This window comes from Macaca thibetana, chromosome X (genome assembly GCF_024542745.1).
Source record: "Macaca thibetana thibetana isolate TM-01 chromosome X, ASM2454274v1, whole genome shotgun sequence".
Taxonomy (NCBI): Eukaryota; Metazoa; Chordata; class Mammalia; order Primates; family Cercopithecidae; genus Macaca; species Macaca thibetana.
Genome location: NC_065598.1, coordinates 99,595,341 through 99,607,978, shown reverse-complemented (window position 1 = coordinate 99,607,978; position 12,638 = coordinate 99,595,341). Strand labels below are relative to the sequence as shown.

General features: G+C 42.1%; 1 protein-coding gene across 1 annotated transcript; it reads left to right on the top strand.

Annotated features, from left to right (window-relative positions):
• The first annotated feature begins 8,883 nt into the window (after positions 1-8,883).
• TMSB15C (thymosin beta 15C) lies at positions 8,884-12,213 on the top strand. Its single transcript, XM_050776070.1, has 3 exons — positions 8,884-9,007; positions 10,744-10,860; positions 11,761-12,213. Exons 2-3 carry the CDS (start codon positions 10,761-10,763, stop codon positions 11,796-11,798), a joined length of 138 nt encoding a protein of 45 aa, XP_050632027.1. The 5' UTR covers positions 8,884-9,007; positions 10,744-10,760; the 3' UTR covers positions 11,799-12,213.
• The last annotated feature ends 425 nt before the right edge of the window (positions 12,214-12,638 follow it).

The window sequence follows — 12,638 nt, the reverse complement described above, 5'->3', positions numbered from 1 at the left end:
AAGCTACACTTAACCCAAGGAGAGGAGGCCAGTTTGTCTCTCACGGGTCCCACATACCATCCACTGCTTGTCATCAGACAGGGAACCCCTGGCTTGAGCTTACAGCACAGAAACTCTATCCTAGGCTAACTGCACTGAGCTACTGCTGACTCACATTTCTCTGGAGTGGAACCCCCAGGAGACAAGTAAAGTGGTGAAGCAGCAAGCAAGCTGATGTGGAGCCCAGAGGTTCTGGCACAGGACCATCTGTAGCAGAGAATGGCCAAGCATGGCCACCCCTTCAAGCTCAACATGCTCCCATAAGAGACTTTAGCACTATGGGAACTGTCTGACCTGATGTGTGCAGGGCAGTCTTGTACATCAGACAGGGTTGGTCAGACCTGAGCACTCCTTGGTCTGCTGTCTTCTCCCAGGGCCGCAGCCTGGCCACACCTGCTTACAGGGCAGTCTTGCGTGCCCTAGGGGCCCACACCATAGCTTCTGTGCTGGTGGATCATGCTTGACTGGTGGAGAGCTCCAGTATGGCAGCTCCTATGGCCATGCACCAGCCTGCATGTTAACTCTCAAGCCCACAGCAGCTACTCCCAAGCCCACAGCAACTCCCTACATCACTCTGCAGGCACCTGTCTGCATGGGTGGGTTTTGCTTTACTTGCCCTGCCAGCATGTGAGAGTGCAGTAGGCCCCCAAACCCTGCCGACTACCATTGGAGATGAAGCCTTGGTGGGAAGAGAGCCAGCAAGCCTCACCTCACCAACAAATAGCGATCAGGGGATCTGCCCATACCCTAAGCAATCACTCCTGCTTGTGGGGCACAGGAAAGGCACCCAGACCTGAGCTAGCCAGCACTCTGCCCCAAACCAACATTACCTCCATTGTAACAGCCCACACAGTCTCCAGCAGCGGCCCCCTGCTCCCTGCTCCCTGCTCCCCACAGCTGCTTTGCCTCTGCTGCTGTGATGAATGCCCACAGGGAGGCAGGCACCTCTGCATCCACTAGCACTTGGCTGCAGCTACTGCACCTTGATTCCCCCAGTACAGTAGATTCCAAATGTCAAGGAGCCAGAGAACAAAGCTGGGGCCCAACACAAGTGCCTAGAGGTAGAGCATGCAGTCCAGGGGTTGGGAGCTGTACGTTGGCCCCCTAAAATCTTCCAGAAACAAAGCCAGATGGCTGAATCCACCTTATACCACAATCAAATCCTCAAGGTCATCAAATAGGATAAAAGAAAAAAAAAACCCATCCAAAGGTCAGCAACCTCAAAGGTTGAAGGTAGATAAGCCCACAAAGATGAGAAAGAATCAGTACAAGAATGCTGAAAACTCAAAAAGCCAGAGTACCTTCTTTCCTCCAAATGATTGCATCACCTCTCGTGCAAAGGTTTGGAACCAGGCTGAGGCTAAGATGGCTAAAATGATAGAAGTATAGGAAAGAAGTTCACTGAGCTACACAAATACATTGTAACCAAATGCAAGGAAGTTAGAAATCACAATAAAATATCTTAGGAGATGACAAACAAAATAGCCAGTATAGAGAATGTAACTGACCTGATAGAGCTGCAAAACACACTACAAGAATTTCAAAATGCAATCACAAGTATTAACTGCAGAATAGACCAACAGAGGAAAGAATCCCAGAACCTGAGCGCTGTTTCTGAAGTAAAACAAGCAGATAACAGTATATAAAAAAGAATGAAAAAACCACCAAGAAATATGTGATTATGTAATGAGACTGAATCTATGACTGCTTGGTGTACCTGAAAGAGATGGGAAGAATGGAATCAACTTGGAAAGCATATTTCAGGATGTCCTCCATGAGGACTTCCCCAACCTAACTAAAGAGGCCAACATTCAAATTCAGGAAATGCAGACAACCCCAGTAAGATGCTCCATGAGAAGATCATCCCTAACACACATAATCATCAGCTTCTCCAAGGTTGAAATGGAATAAAAAATGTTAAAGGCAGCTGGAAAGAAAGGCTAGGTCACCTATAAAGGGACGCACATCAGACCAATAGCAGACCTCTCCGTGGAAACCCTACAAGCCAGAAGAGATTAGGGGCTAATATTCAACTTTCTTAAAGAAAAGAAATTCTAACACAGAATTTCACATCCAGCCAAACTAAGCTTCATGAGCAAAGGAGAAATAAGATCCCTTTCAGACAAGCAAATGCTGAGGGAATTTGTTATCACCAGACCTGCCTTACAAGAGTTCCTGAAGGAAGCCTTAAATATGGAAAGGAAAGACTGTTACTGGCCACTACAACATCACACTGAAGTACACAGCCCAGTGATACTATAAAGCAATCACATAACCAAGTCTGCAGCTAACATCATGATGAAAGGATCAAATCCACATAGATAAATACTAACCTTAAATGTAAATGGGCCAAATGGCCCAATTAAAAGACACAGAGTGGTAAGCTGGATAAAGAACCAAAACCCATTGGTATGCTATCTTCAAGACACCCATCTCATATGCAATGACAGAAATAGACTCAACATAAAGGGATGGAGACAAATCTACCAAGCAAATGGAAAGCAGAAAAAGCAGGTGTTGCAATCCTAGTTTCTGACAAAACAGACTTCAAACCAACAGAGATCATAAAAGACAAAGAAGGGCATTACATAATGGTAAAGGGTTCAATTCAACAAGAAGATCTAGCTCTCCTAAATATATATGCACCCAACACAGGAGCACCCAAAGCAAGCTCTTAGAGACCTTCAAAGATACTTAGACTCCCATGCAATAATAATGGGAGACTCACTGACAATATTAGACAGATCATTGAAGTAGAAAATTAACAAAGACATTCGGGACCTGAATTCTGCACTGGATCAAATGGGCCTGATACACATCTATGGAACTCTCCACTCCAAAACAACAGAATGTACATTCTTCTCATTGCCACATGGCACATACTCTAAAATTGATCACACAATTGGAAGTAAAACACTGCTCAGCAAATGGAAAACAACTGAAATTATAACAAATAATCTCCTGGACCACAGCTCAATCAACTTAGAAATCAAGACTAAGAAATTCACTCAAAATCATACAATTCCATGGACATGGTAATTGTATTACAATTCCATGGACATGGTAATTGTATTACAATTCCATGGACATGGTAATTGTATTACAATTCCATGGACATGGTAATTGTATTACAATTCCATGGACATGGTAATTGTATTACAATTCCATGGACATGGTAATTGTATTACAATTCCATGGACATGGTAATTGTATTACAATTCCATGGACATGGTAATTGTATTACAATTCCATGAAAGACTTCTCCTGGAAGATTTTAGGGTAAATAATGAAACTAAGGCAGAAATCAAGAAGTTCTTTGAAAGTAATCAAAACAAAGATATACCAGAATCTCTCAGACACAGCTAAGGTGTGTTAAGAGGGAAATTTATAGCACCAAATGCCCACATCAAAAAGACAGATTGATCTTGAGTTAACAATCTAACACCACAACCAAAAGAACTAGAGAATCAAGAGTAAACAAATCCCAAAGCTAGAAGAAGACAAGAAATAACCAAAATCAGAGCTGAACTGAAGGAGACAGAGACATGGAAAGCCATTCAAAAGATCAATGAATCCACGAGCCGGTTTTTTGAAAAAAATTAATAAAATCAGTAGGCCACCAGCTAGAGTAATGAGGAAGAAAAGAGAGATGATTCAAATAAACACAATCAGAAACGGCAAGGGAGATATTACCACTGAGCCCCAAAGAAATACAAACAACTATCAGAGAATATTATGAACAGCTGTACGCACATACACTAGAAACTCTAGAAGAAATTGATAAATTCCTGACACATACACACTCCCAAGACTGAACCAGGAAGAAATTGAATTCCTGAACAGACCAATAGTGAACTCTGAAATGCAGGCAGTAATAAATTAGCCTAGCAACCGAAAAAAAGCCCAGGACCAGGGGATTCACAGCTGAATTCTACCAGATGTACAAAGAAGAGCTGGTACCATTCTTACTGAAACTATTCCAAAAAATTGAGAGGGAGGGACTCTGCCCTAACTCATTCTATGAGGCCAGCATCATCCTGATATCAAAACCTTGGAGAGATACAACAACAACAACAAAAACTTCAGGCCAATATCCTTGATAAACATCAATGCAAAAATCTTCAACAAACTACCAGCAAACTGAATCTAACAGTACATCAAAAGGCTTACCCACCACAATAAAGTAGGCTTTATCCCTGGGAGGCAAGGTTGGTTCAACATATGCAGATCAATAAGTACGATTAATAACAGAAATAGAACTAAAGACAAAAACCACGTGATTATCTCAATAGATGCAGAAAAGGCTTTCAATAAAATTCAACATCCATTCATGTTAAAAACTCTCAATAAACTAGGCATTGAAGGAACATACCTCAAAATAATAAGACCCATATATGACAAACCCACAGCCAGCATCATACTGAAAGGGTAAAAGCTGGAAGCATCCCCCTTGAAAACCGGCAACAAGACAAGGATGCCCTCTCTCATTACCATTACTCCTATCCAACATAATATTGGAAGTTCTGGCCAGGGTAATCGGGCAAGAGAAAGAAATAAAGGGCATCTGAATAGGAAGAGAGGAAGTAAAGCTATCCCTGTTGCGGGAAGTCAGGGACCCCGAACGGAGGGACTGGCTGAAGCCATGACAGAAGAACATAAATTGTGAAGATTTCATGGACATTTATTAGTTTCCCAAATTAATACTTTTATAATTTCTTACACCTGTCTTTACTGCAATCTCTGAACACAAATTGTGAAGATTTCATGGACACTTATCACTTCCCCAATCAATAACCTTATGATTTCCTATGCCTTTCTTTACTTTAATATCTTAATCCTGTCATCTTTGCAAGCTGAGGAGGATGTATGCCACCTCAGAACCCTGTGATGATTGCATTGGCTGCACAAATGGTTTGTAGAGCATGTGTGTTTGAACAATATGAAATCTGGGCACCTTGAAAAAAGAACAGGATAACAGCAATGTTCAGGGAACAAGGGAGATAACCTTAAACTCTGACTGTCGGTGAGCTGGGCAGAACAGAGCCATATTTCTCTTCTTTCAAAAGCAAATAGGAGAAATATCGCTCAATTCTTTTTCTCAGCAAGGAACATCCCTGAGAAAGAGAATGTGCCCCTGAGGGTAGGCCTCTGAAATGGCTGCTTTGGGGGTGGCTGTCTTTTATGGTTGAAGACGAAGGAATGAAATAAGCCCCGGTCTCCTGTAGCACTCCCAGGCTTATTAGGACGAGGAAATTCCCGCCTAATAAATTTTGGTCAGACTGGTTGTCTGTTCTCAAACCCTGTCTCCTGATAAGATGTTATCAATGACAATGCGTACACAAAACTTCATTAGCAATTTTAATTTCTCCCTGTCATGTGGTCCTGTGATCTCGCCCTGCCTCCATTTACTTTGTGATATTTTATTACCTTGTGAAGCATGTGATCTCTTGACCCACACCCTATGCGTACACTCCCTCCCCTTTTGAAAATCGCTAATAAAATCTTGCTGGTTTTACGGCTCAGGGAGCATCACGGAACTTGCCAACATGTGATGTCTCACCCGGACACCCAGCTTTAAAATCTCTCTCTTTTGTACTCTTTCCCTTTATTTCTCAGAGCAGCTGATGGTTAGGCAAATAGAAAATAACCCACATTGAATATTGGGGGTGGGTTTTCCCCCGATAATCCCTGTTTGCAGATGACATGCTCCTATAACTAGAAAACGCCATTGTCTCAGCCCAAAAGCTTCTTAAGCTGATAGGCAACTTTTGTGAAGTCTCAGGATACAAAATCAATGTGCAAAAATCACTAGCATTCCTATACACCAACAACAGTCAAGCCAAGAGCCAAATCAGAAATGGACTCCCATTCACAATTGCCACACAAAGAATAAAACACCTAGGAATACAGCTAACTAGGGAAACGAAAATTTTCTTAAAAAATACAATAGAACTACAAATAAAAAAGGAGAACTGCTCAAATAAATCAGACAACACAAACAAATGGAAAGACATTCCATGTTCATGGATAGGAAACATCAATATCATTAAAATGGTCATACTGCCCAAAGCAATTTATATTAATAGATTCAATGCTATGCCTATTAAACTATTATTGACATTTTTCACAGAACTAGAAAAAAATATTTTAGAATTCACAGGGAACCAAAAAATAGCCAAGGCTATCCTAAGCAAAATGAACAAAGTTGGAGGCAAACCATACTACAGGGCTACAGTAGCCAAAACCGCATGGTACTGGCACAAAACAGGCACACAGACCAATGGAACAGACTAGAGAAGCCAGAAATAAGACCACATATCTACAATTATATGATCTTTGACAAACCTGACAAAAACAAGCAATGGGGAAAGGTTCCCTATTCAACAAATTGTGTTCCCATAAGTGGCTGCCATGTGCAGAAGATTAAAACTGGACTCTTTCCTTACCTCATATAGAAAAATTAACTCAAGATGGATTAAAGACTTAAATGTAAAACTGAAAACTATAAAAACCCTGGAAGACAACCTATGCAATATCATTTATGATGTAGGCACATGCAAATATTTCATGACAAAGATGCCAAAAGCAATTGCAACAAAAGCTTCTGCACAACAAAAGAAACTATCAATAGACAGACAACCTACAAAATGGGAAATAAATTTTTGCAAGCCATGCATCTGATAAAAGTCTAATATCCAGCACCTATAAGGAACTTAAATAAACATACAAGAGAAAAACAAACCCCATTAAAAAGTGGGCAAAGGATGTTAACAGACACTTTTCAATAGAAGACATACATGTGGCCAACAATCATATATTAAAAAAATGCTCAACATCACTGATCATTAGAGAACTGTAAATCAAAACTACAAGGAGATACCATCTCATGCCAGTCAGAATGGCTATAATTAAAAAGTGAAAAAATAACAGATGATGTCAAGGTTGTGGAGAAAAATGTATACTTGTACACTGTTGCTGGGAGTATAAATTAGTTCAGCCATTGTGGAAGACAGTGTGGCAATTCCTCAAAGACTTAAAGACAGAAATACCATTTGACCTGCCAATCCCATTACTGTGTATATACCTGATGGAATAGAAATTGTTCAATTATAAAGACACATGCACAGGTATGTTCATTGCAATACTATTCACAGTAGTAAAGACATGGAACCAACCTAAATGCCCATCAATCATAGACTGGATAAATAAAATGTGGTATATATACAGCATGGAATACTATGCAGCCATAGAAAAGAAAGAGATAATGTCCTTTGCAGGGACATGGATGGAGCTGGAGGCCATTATCCTTAGCAAACTAATGCAGGAACAGAAAACCAAATATCGCATGTTCTCACTTGCAAGTGGGAGTTAAATGATGAGAACACATGGATACAGAGGGGAACAACACACACTGGGACCTGCCAGAGGGTGTAGGGTGGGAGGATGGAGAGGACCAGGAAAAAACACCTAATGGGTACTACACTCAATATCTGGGTGATGAAATAATCTGTAGAACAAACACCCATGACATAGTTTAGCTACGTAACAAACCTGCACATGTACTCCTGAACTTAAAAGTTAAAAAAATACGCTGGAAGTTACACATCACATTCAGGATAGGAGTACCCCTGGGGAAGAGGGAAGGTGAATGGAAATGGAGTGAAGGTCAAGGAAACCTCAATTTTTTTTCTGTAAAGTTTTCATTCCTTAAAAGAAAGACAAAGTAAATATACCTAAATGTTAACATTGAAATCTGAGTAGTGGAAACACTGGTGTTTATTATATTTAATTCCAGGGACATTGTAGGTACACAATTAATATTATTTGTTGAATGAGTATGCTTTTCTGTTTTAAAAGTTTCTCCAACAAGCATACACAATTTTCAAATTAACAGAAAGTGCTACAAGAGCAAAGAAAAGGGAATGAAGTGAGGTGGGGAAGGCTTGAGAAATCCCTGTGGAAAGAGTGATTTCTAATCTATATAAATCTGTACCACCATACATGGGGTGCAAGCTAAAGACATAGTTCTACCTCCACCTTACCTTAATGCTCTAAGGTTCTGGATAAGCATCCAGAAAATGATCTTGAACACTTAGTCCTTTCAAGTAAATACAGGATCCTCAATTTTCTCTTCCAATAGACACTGGGTGGTGCTATTGTCCAAAAATTCCTCCCCGTCACAGATTTATTACTTCAATCTATAGACATCTCCACAACCAATGTGTCTTGTGGGCCAAAGTGCTAGGGATTGGGGATATAAAGGTGAATAGCTTCAGTTGTTCTGTGATTATAAACTGATTGCTATCGGGTTCCGTGGCCGAGAAAGTTGCAAATGTGACTGTTACATTTTATAGGAGAGCACTACTGTCACAGAAATGTCCAGTTGTAGGGGTGAATGGCCCTGAACCACCCACCCTCACCATGAGCACCCCTACTCCACGACCTGGCTAAGGATTAGAGCAGACAACACCGAGCCCCACTTCCAACCTACTGTTAGGTTTTCATAGCGTCCTTAGGCCCCAGTGGCTATAAAAAGCCCAGAGAGCCTAAATACCGGTCATTCGGCTTGGACTTCAGTGTTCCAGATGTTCTAAGCTCACTGGGCAAGATGTGTCTGCTTAATGCAGAGGTCTCTGTTATTGTGAAAGAGTGAGGGTACTTAGGATTAAGGGAATGTGGACCCTCAGGACTAAAGCAGTGGGAGAGGCCTGGGAGGTGGAGCCTGGGGAGGCGGGGTCTGCTCTGATGTCACCAAGCCCCTGATCATAGAGGAGATGGTGGGCAGGCTCTGGAGGCCGAAGCGGAGGAGGGGAAGGAAACGAGTCCGGAAACCCTGGGCCAATTAGACAGGGCTGGGGCGGGGTCTGCTGCAGGGCTTAGCGCTGCAGGCCTCTGGCGGGAACGCTAACCTGGTCGATCCTGGGTCTCAGCCCCGCGGACAGCTTTTCACGAGTCTTCAAGCCTTCAGGTGAGGACCTGTGGCCCCGCAGGAGCCAGAGGACCATGGGAACAGGGAGGCCTCGGGGTCGCGAGGCGGAGGATGCCGCACCTTCGGGAGCCAGAGGGGCCGGGGTTGGGACTGGCGCTTTGCGTCTGCGCCGCCGCCAGGCCTGGCGAGTCTGCGCCTTTGCCTGCCCCGGGCGCCGCTTTCTGCGCGCGAAGTCCAGCCCTGCAGGGTGCAGGTCCTGGGAACAAGACTCAGGGATGGGGGGTGGGGACATACCCTTAAAAGCGACCCGTCCGCGGTAGCTGCATGTCGGAGGCTTTGAGGATGAGGAGTTTGGGGGCCGCCCGGAATGGGCCCTCTGGGCTGGGCCCTCGTTCCCTCCCATCCCGTGGCCGTTACGCTGGGCGCCAGACAACGCTAATAGTTATTTGAAAAGGTATGCAAGCTGCTCCTGACAGACTGGCCTATGCACCTGGCCCTGCTGTTATTTATTTGTTAGTTCCAGTTTCCCAGCTCGGAGCTTGGCGTCTGATCGCTTGGCAGAGGAGGGTCTTAGGGTAACCTCGATGGAATGGAGGCATGTTCGGCACTTCTGGCTGCTTGGGGGCCTCTCCATTCTACTCCAAGCACTAGACATAGTATCTTACTCCACCAGGGTGGGGCCGGGCTCTCTTATGAGAGCTCTGCCTTCCGATTTCTGGGATACCCTATTGTCTCTTTTGGACAAACTCGGGATGCTCACAGGGCACCAGGCATTTGGTCAGGTCCATAGCCACGGACTTCTGAGTCTCATCTCCTTGCCTGTCTCTTTGCAGAGAAAACATGGTGAAAGAAGACTCACTTCTATTTGGTTTATCCCATTCTGCTGAAGTCATGGGTCTGATCCTAGTTAGCTATCTCTTCTTACAACGTTTACAAACCAGTGCCACAAGGAGCTATTATGAGGCGTGCACTGCCTTAATGTACTATCGTCTTTGGGGATTTAAAATAGAAAGAAATTAGTACAACTTATGCCACTCTGTTTTGTGTGCTGCTCCCCATCTCTCAAGAAAAATGCCAAAAACCAAAAGTAATTTAATAGAAAGTGAAGATGCTCAAATAGTGCTATCTCCTGTTACAAAATAATTACCTGTTTAAAGTCAGTCTTTACTTTTTCTTCTATCCCTATCTGCTCTTGTGCTTCTATCACCTCCGTTTTACTCTTGCTGTGATTTTAAGAGTCCGACATACTGGCTCTGGGTTTCTAGGGCACCTTGGTTTATAGTGCGTTCTGATGTAGTGGCATTTACTGCCTATCAGAAATGGGCTAATGATGTAGAGTTGAAATTATTTTAACAAAAATATAACTTTTTTTTTTAATAGAGACTTGCTCTGTTGCCCAGGCTGGAGTGCAGTGGTGCAATCTCGGCTCACTGCCACCTCAGTCTCCCAGGTTCAAGCAATTCTCCTGCTTCAGCCTCCCGAGTAACTGGGATTACAGGCGCACGCCACCATGCCTGGCTAATTTTTGTATTTTTAGTAGAGATGGGGTTTCACCATGTTGGCCAGGCTGGTCTTGAATTCCTGACCTCCAGTGATCCGCCCACCTCGGCCTCCCAAAGTGCTGGGATTTTCTAAGATGTGTTGCTGTTTTTCTGTTGAAAATAAGCAGGTAGAATATACACTGATAGGAAATGTGAATTTTTTTGCTTGTGACCCATTAGTCTGAAGATAGTTCTGCCATGTACATTTTCTTAAAAATGTTTTTTTCTTTTCAGGCTTTCTTCTAGTCAAGATGAGTGATAAACCAGACTTGTCGGAAGTGGAGAAGTTTGACAGGTCAAAACTGAAGAAAACTAATACTGAAGAAAAAAATACTCTTCCTTCAAAGGAAAGTAAGTCATGGGGGGTTCTGATGGAAACAAACAATAGAGAAAGTTAATAGGTTCACTAAATAAACCTATCTTCTAGTAAATTTTTGATGCAAAGTAAGCAATAATTAGAGTACCATGGTATTTAATGCAGCAGTTAAAACTATCAAATATTTTTCTTCTGGTTCGCATATGATGGGGGCCCAGTAGTGATAGGGGAATAAAAAACTAGATTCTTGTTAGAAAATTATTAAAACCAATCTTGGGATATTGGATGTAGCACTAAAAAACACTTAGTTTTTGTCTACTTTTGGGTATTTGGCATTTTTCTGCATTTAGAAATTTGAGTCCATAATATCCCTAAATAACCCTGTAGACTGCAGTTTTGGCTTTCTATATCTGATGACAAGATAAGGTGAGACAACAAATTTAGATCTTGGTGTACTCAAAGCTCTCAGATTCAAGGGATGGGTTTTGCCCTCTGGAGTTAGACCCTGCTGGAGAAACTCTAAGCATATTCACAAAGGCTGAGGGGCACTTTTTGTTATTTCACTTTTATTTGAGAGTTGCAACATTAGTTAAAATTATTTGAAAGTGTCTAATTTCCTAACTGTGTAGTGATAGATAAATCTGAAGAAAGTGCTTCACTTGCTCCTCTGTCTTGAATAGTCTAAAAAAATGACAACAGCATTTGGAAAAACAAACCCTACAGTTGATGTAGTTTCTAATGAATGTTCAGGTGGTTAACATACACACGCATGCACACACACACCCCACTGTGAGTTTTGTGGTTAATGCCTTGGCATTCTAAATTTAAAGCATGTATGGCAGCCTTCAATGATTTACAAAGAGCTCTTTTGGAAGAAGCTGAACTTAGTCTTAGGAAAATTCTTTTGTAATGTTTTGTTTCTTTTATCCCCCCAGCTATCCAGCAGGAGAAAGAGTGTGTTCAAACATCGTAAAATGGGGATCTCCTCCAAAGAGCAGATTTCAACATTGTCTGACAGTCTTGGTTTTGGGTTTGTTTTTTTTGTAACCCTATGTGTTTGTAAAGATTTCAGGCATCTTCTGATTTCTTCTCAACTGTATTCCCTGGCTAAGAGGTCAGGGGTAGTGAATGTTTCCTTAAGTTCCTTTTTAAACTTCCCATTGGTATGTAAATTCCAAATGGCAGATGCTGTCAATAATCTTGCCATTGATGACCTTTGTGTACGTAGTCCTTGCACCTCATACAGGATAAGCCAATTTAAACTTTCTACAATGGATGCCTCAGTTGTTTTGTAATCTTCATGAGGTTGCATCCTTTTGCAGCTTCTTATAGTTTATTTTCACTTCCAATGTAGCAATAAAATAATAAATATAATAGTTATCGTGTGACTGTTGTGGTTCATTCTGGTAGGTAGTTTAAGGAATGAAAAGTACACAAGGCTACCCTTTCAGCCGAACAAAATGGTTGAAGGAAAACTTTTAGCAGATTATTCCTGGGGGGAAATACTCAATTCTGTCCAGGTCCAGTGAGTCCTGACTTGGGGATGGTAGGTGCTTTTTCTTTAGAGTTGGAATCACAGAGTTAAGAGAACCTTGGGAGAGAAGGTCATGTGGACTAATCTCCTTATTGCAGAATGAAGCAATGAAAACAGGGTCTGATGTGATCTGCTCAAGGTGAATAAGGGCTGGAATTCAAGCTTGGCTCTCTTTCCTTCTGGAAAGTATTTTTCAGCTTAATGGGAGTTAACATCCAAGACTGAACTTGGATGGAGAAAGGAGCAGGAGGCACTTCCTAACAAACACATATTAAGCAC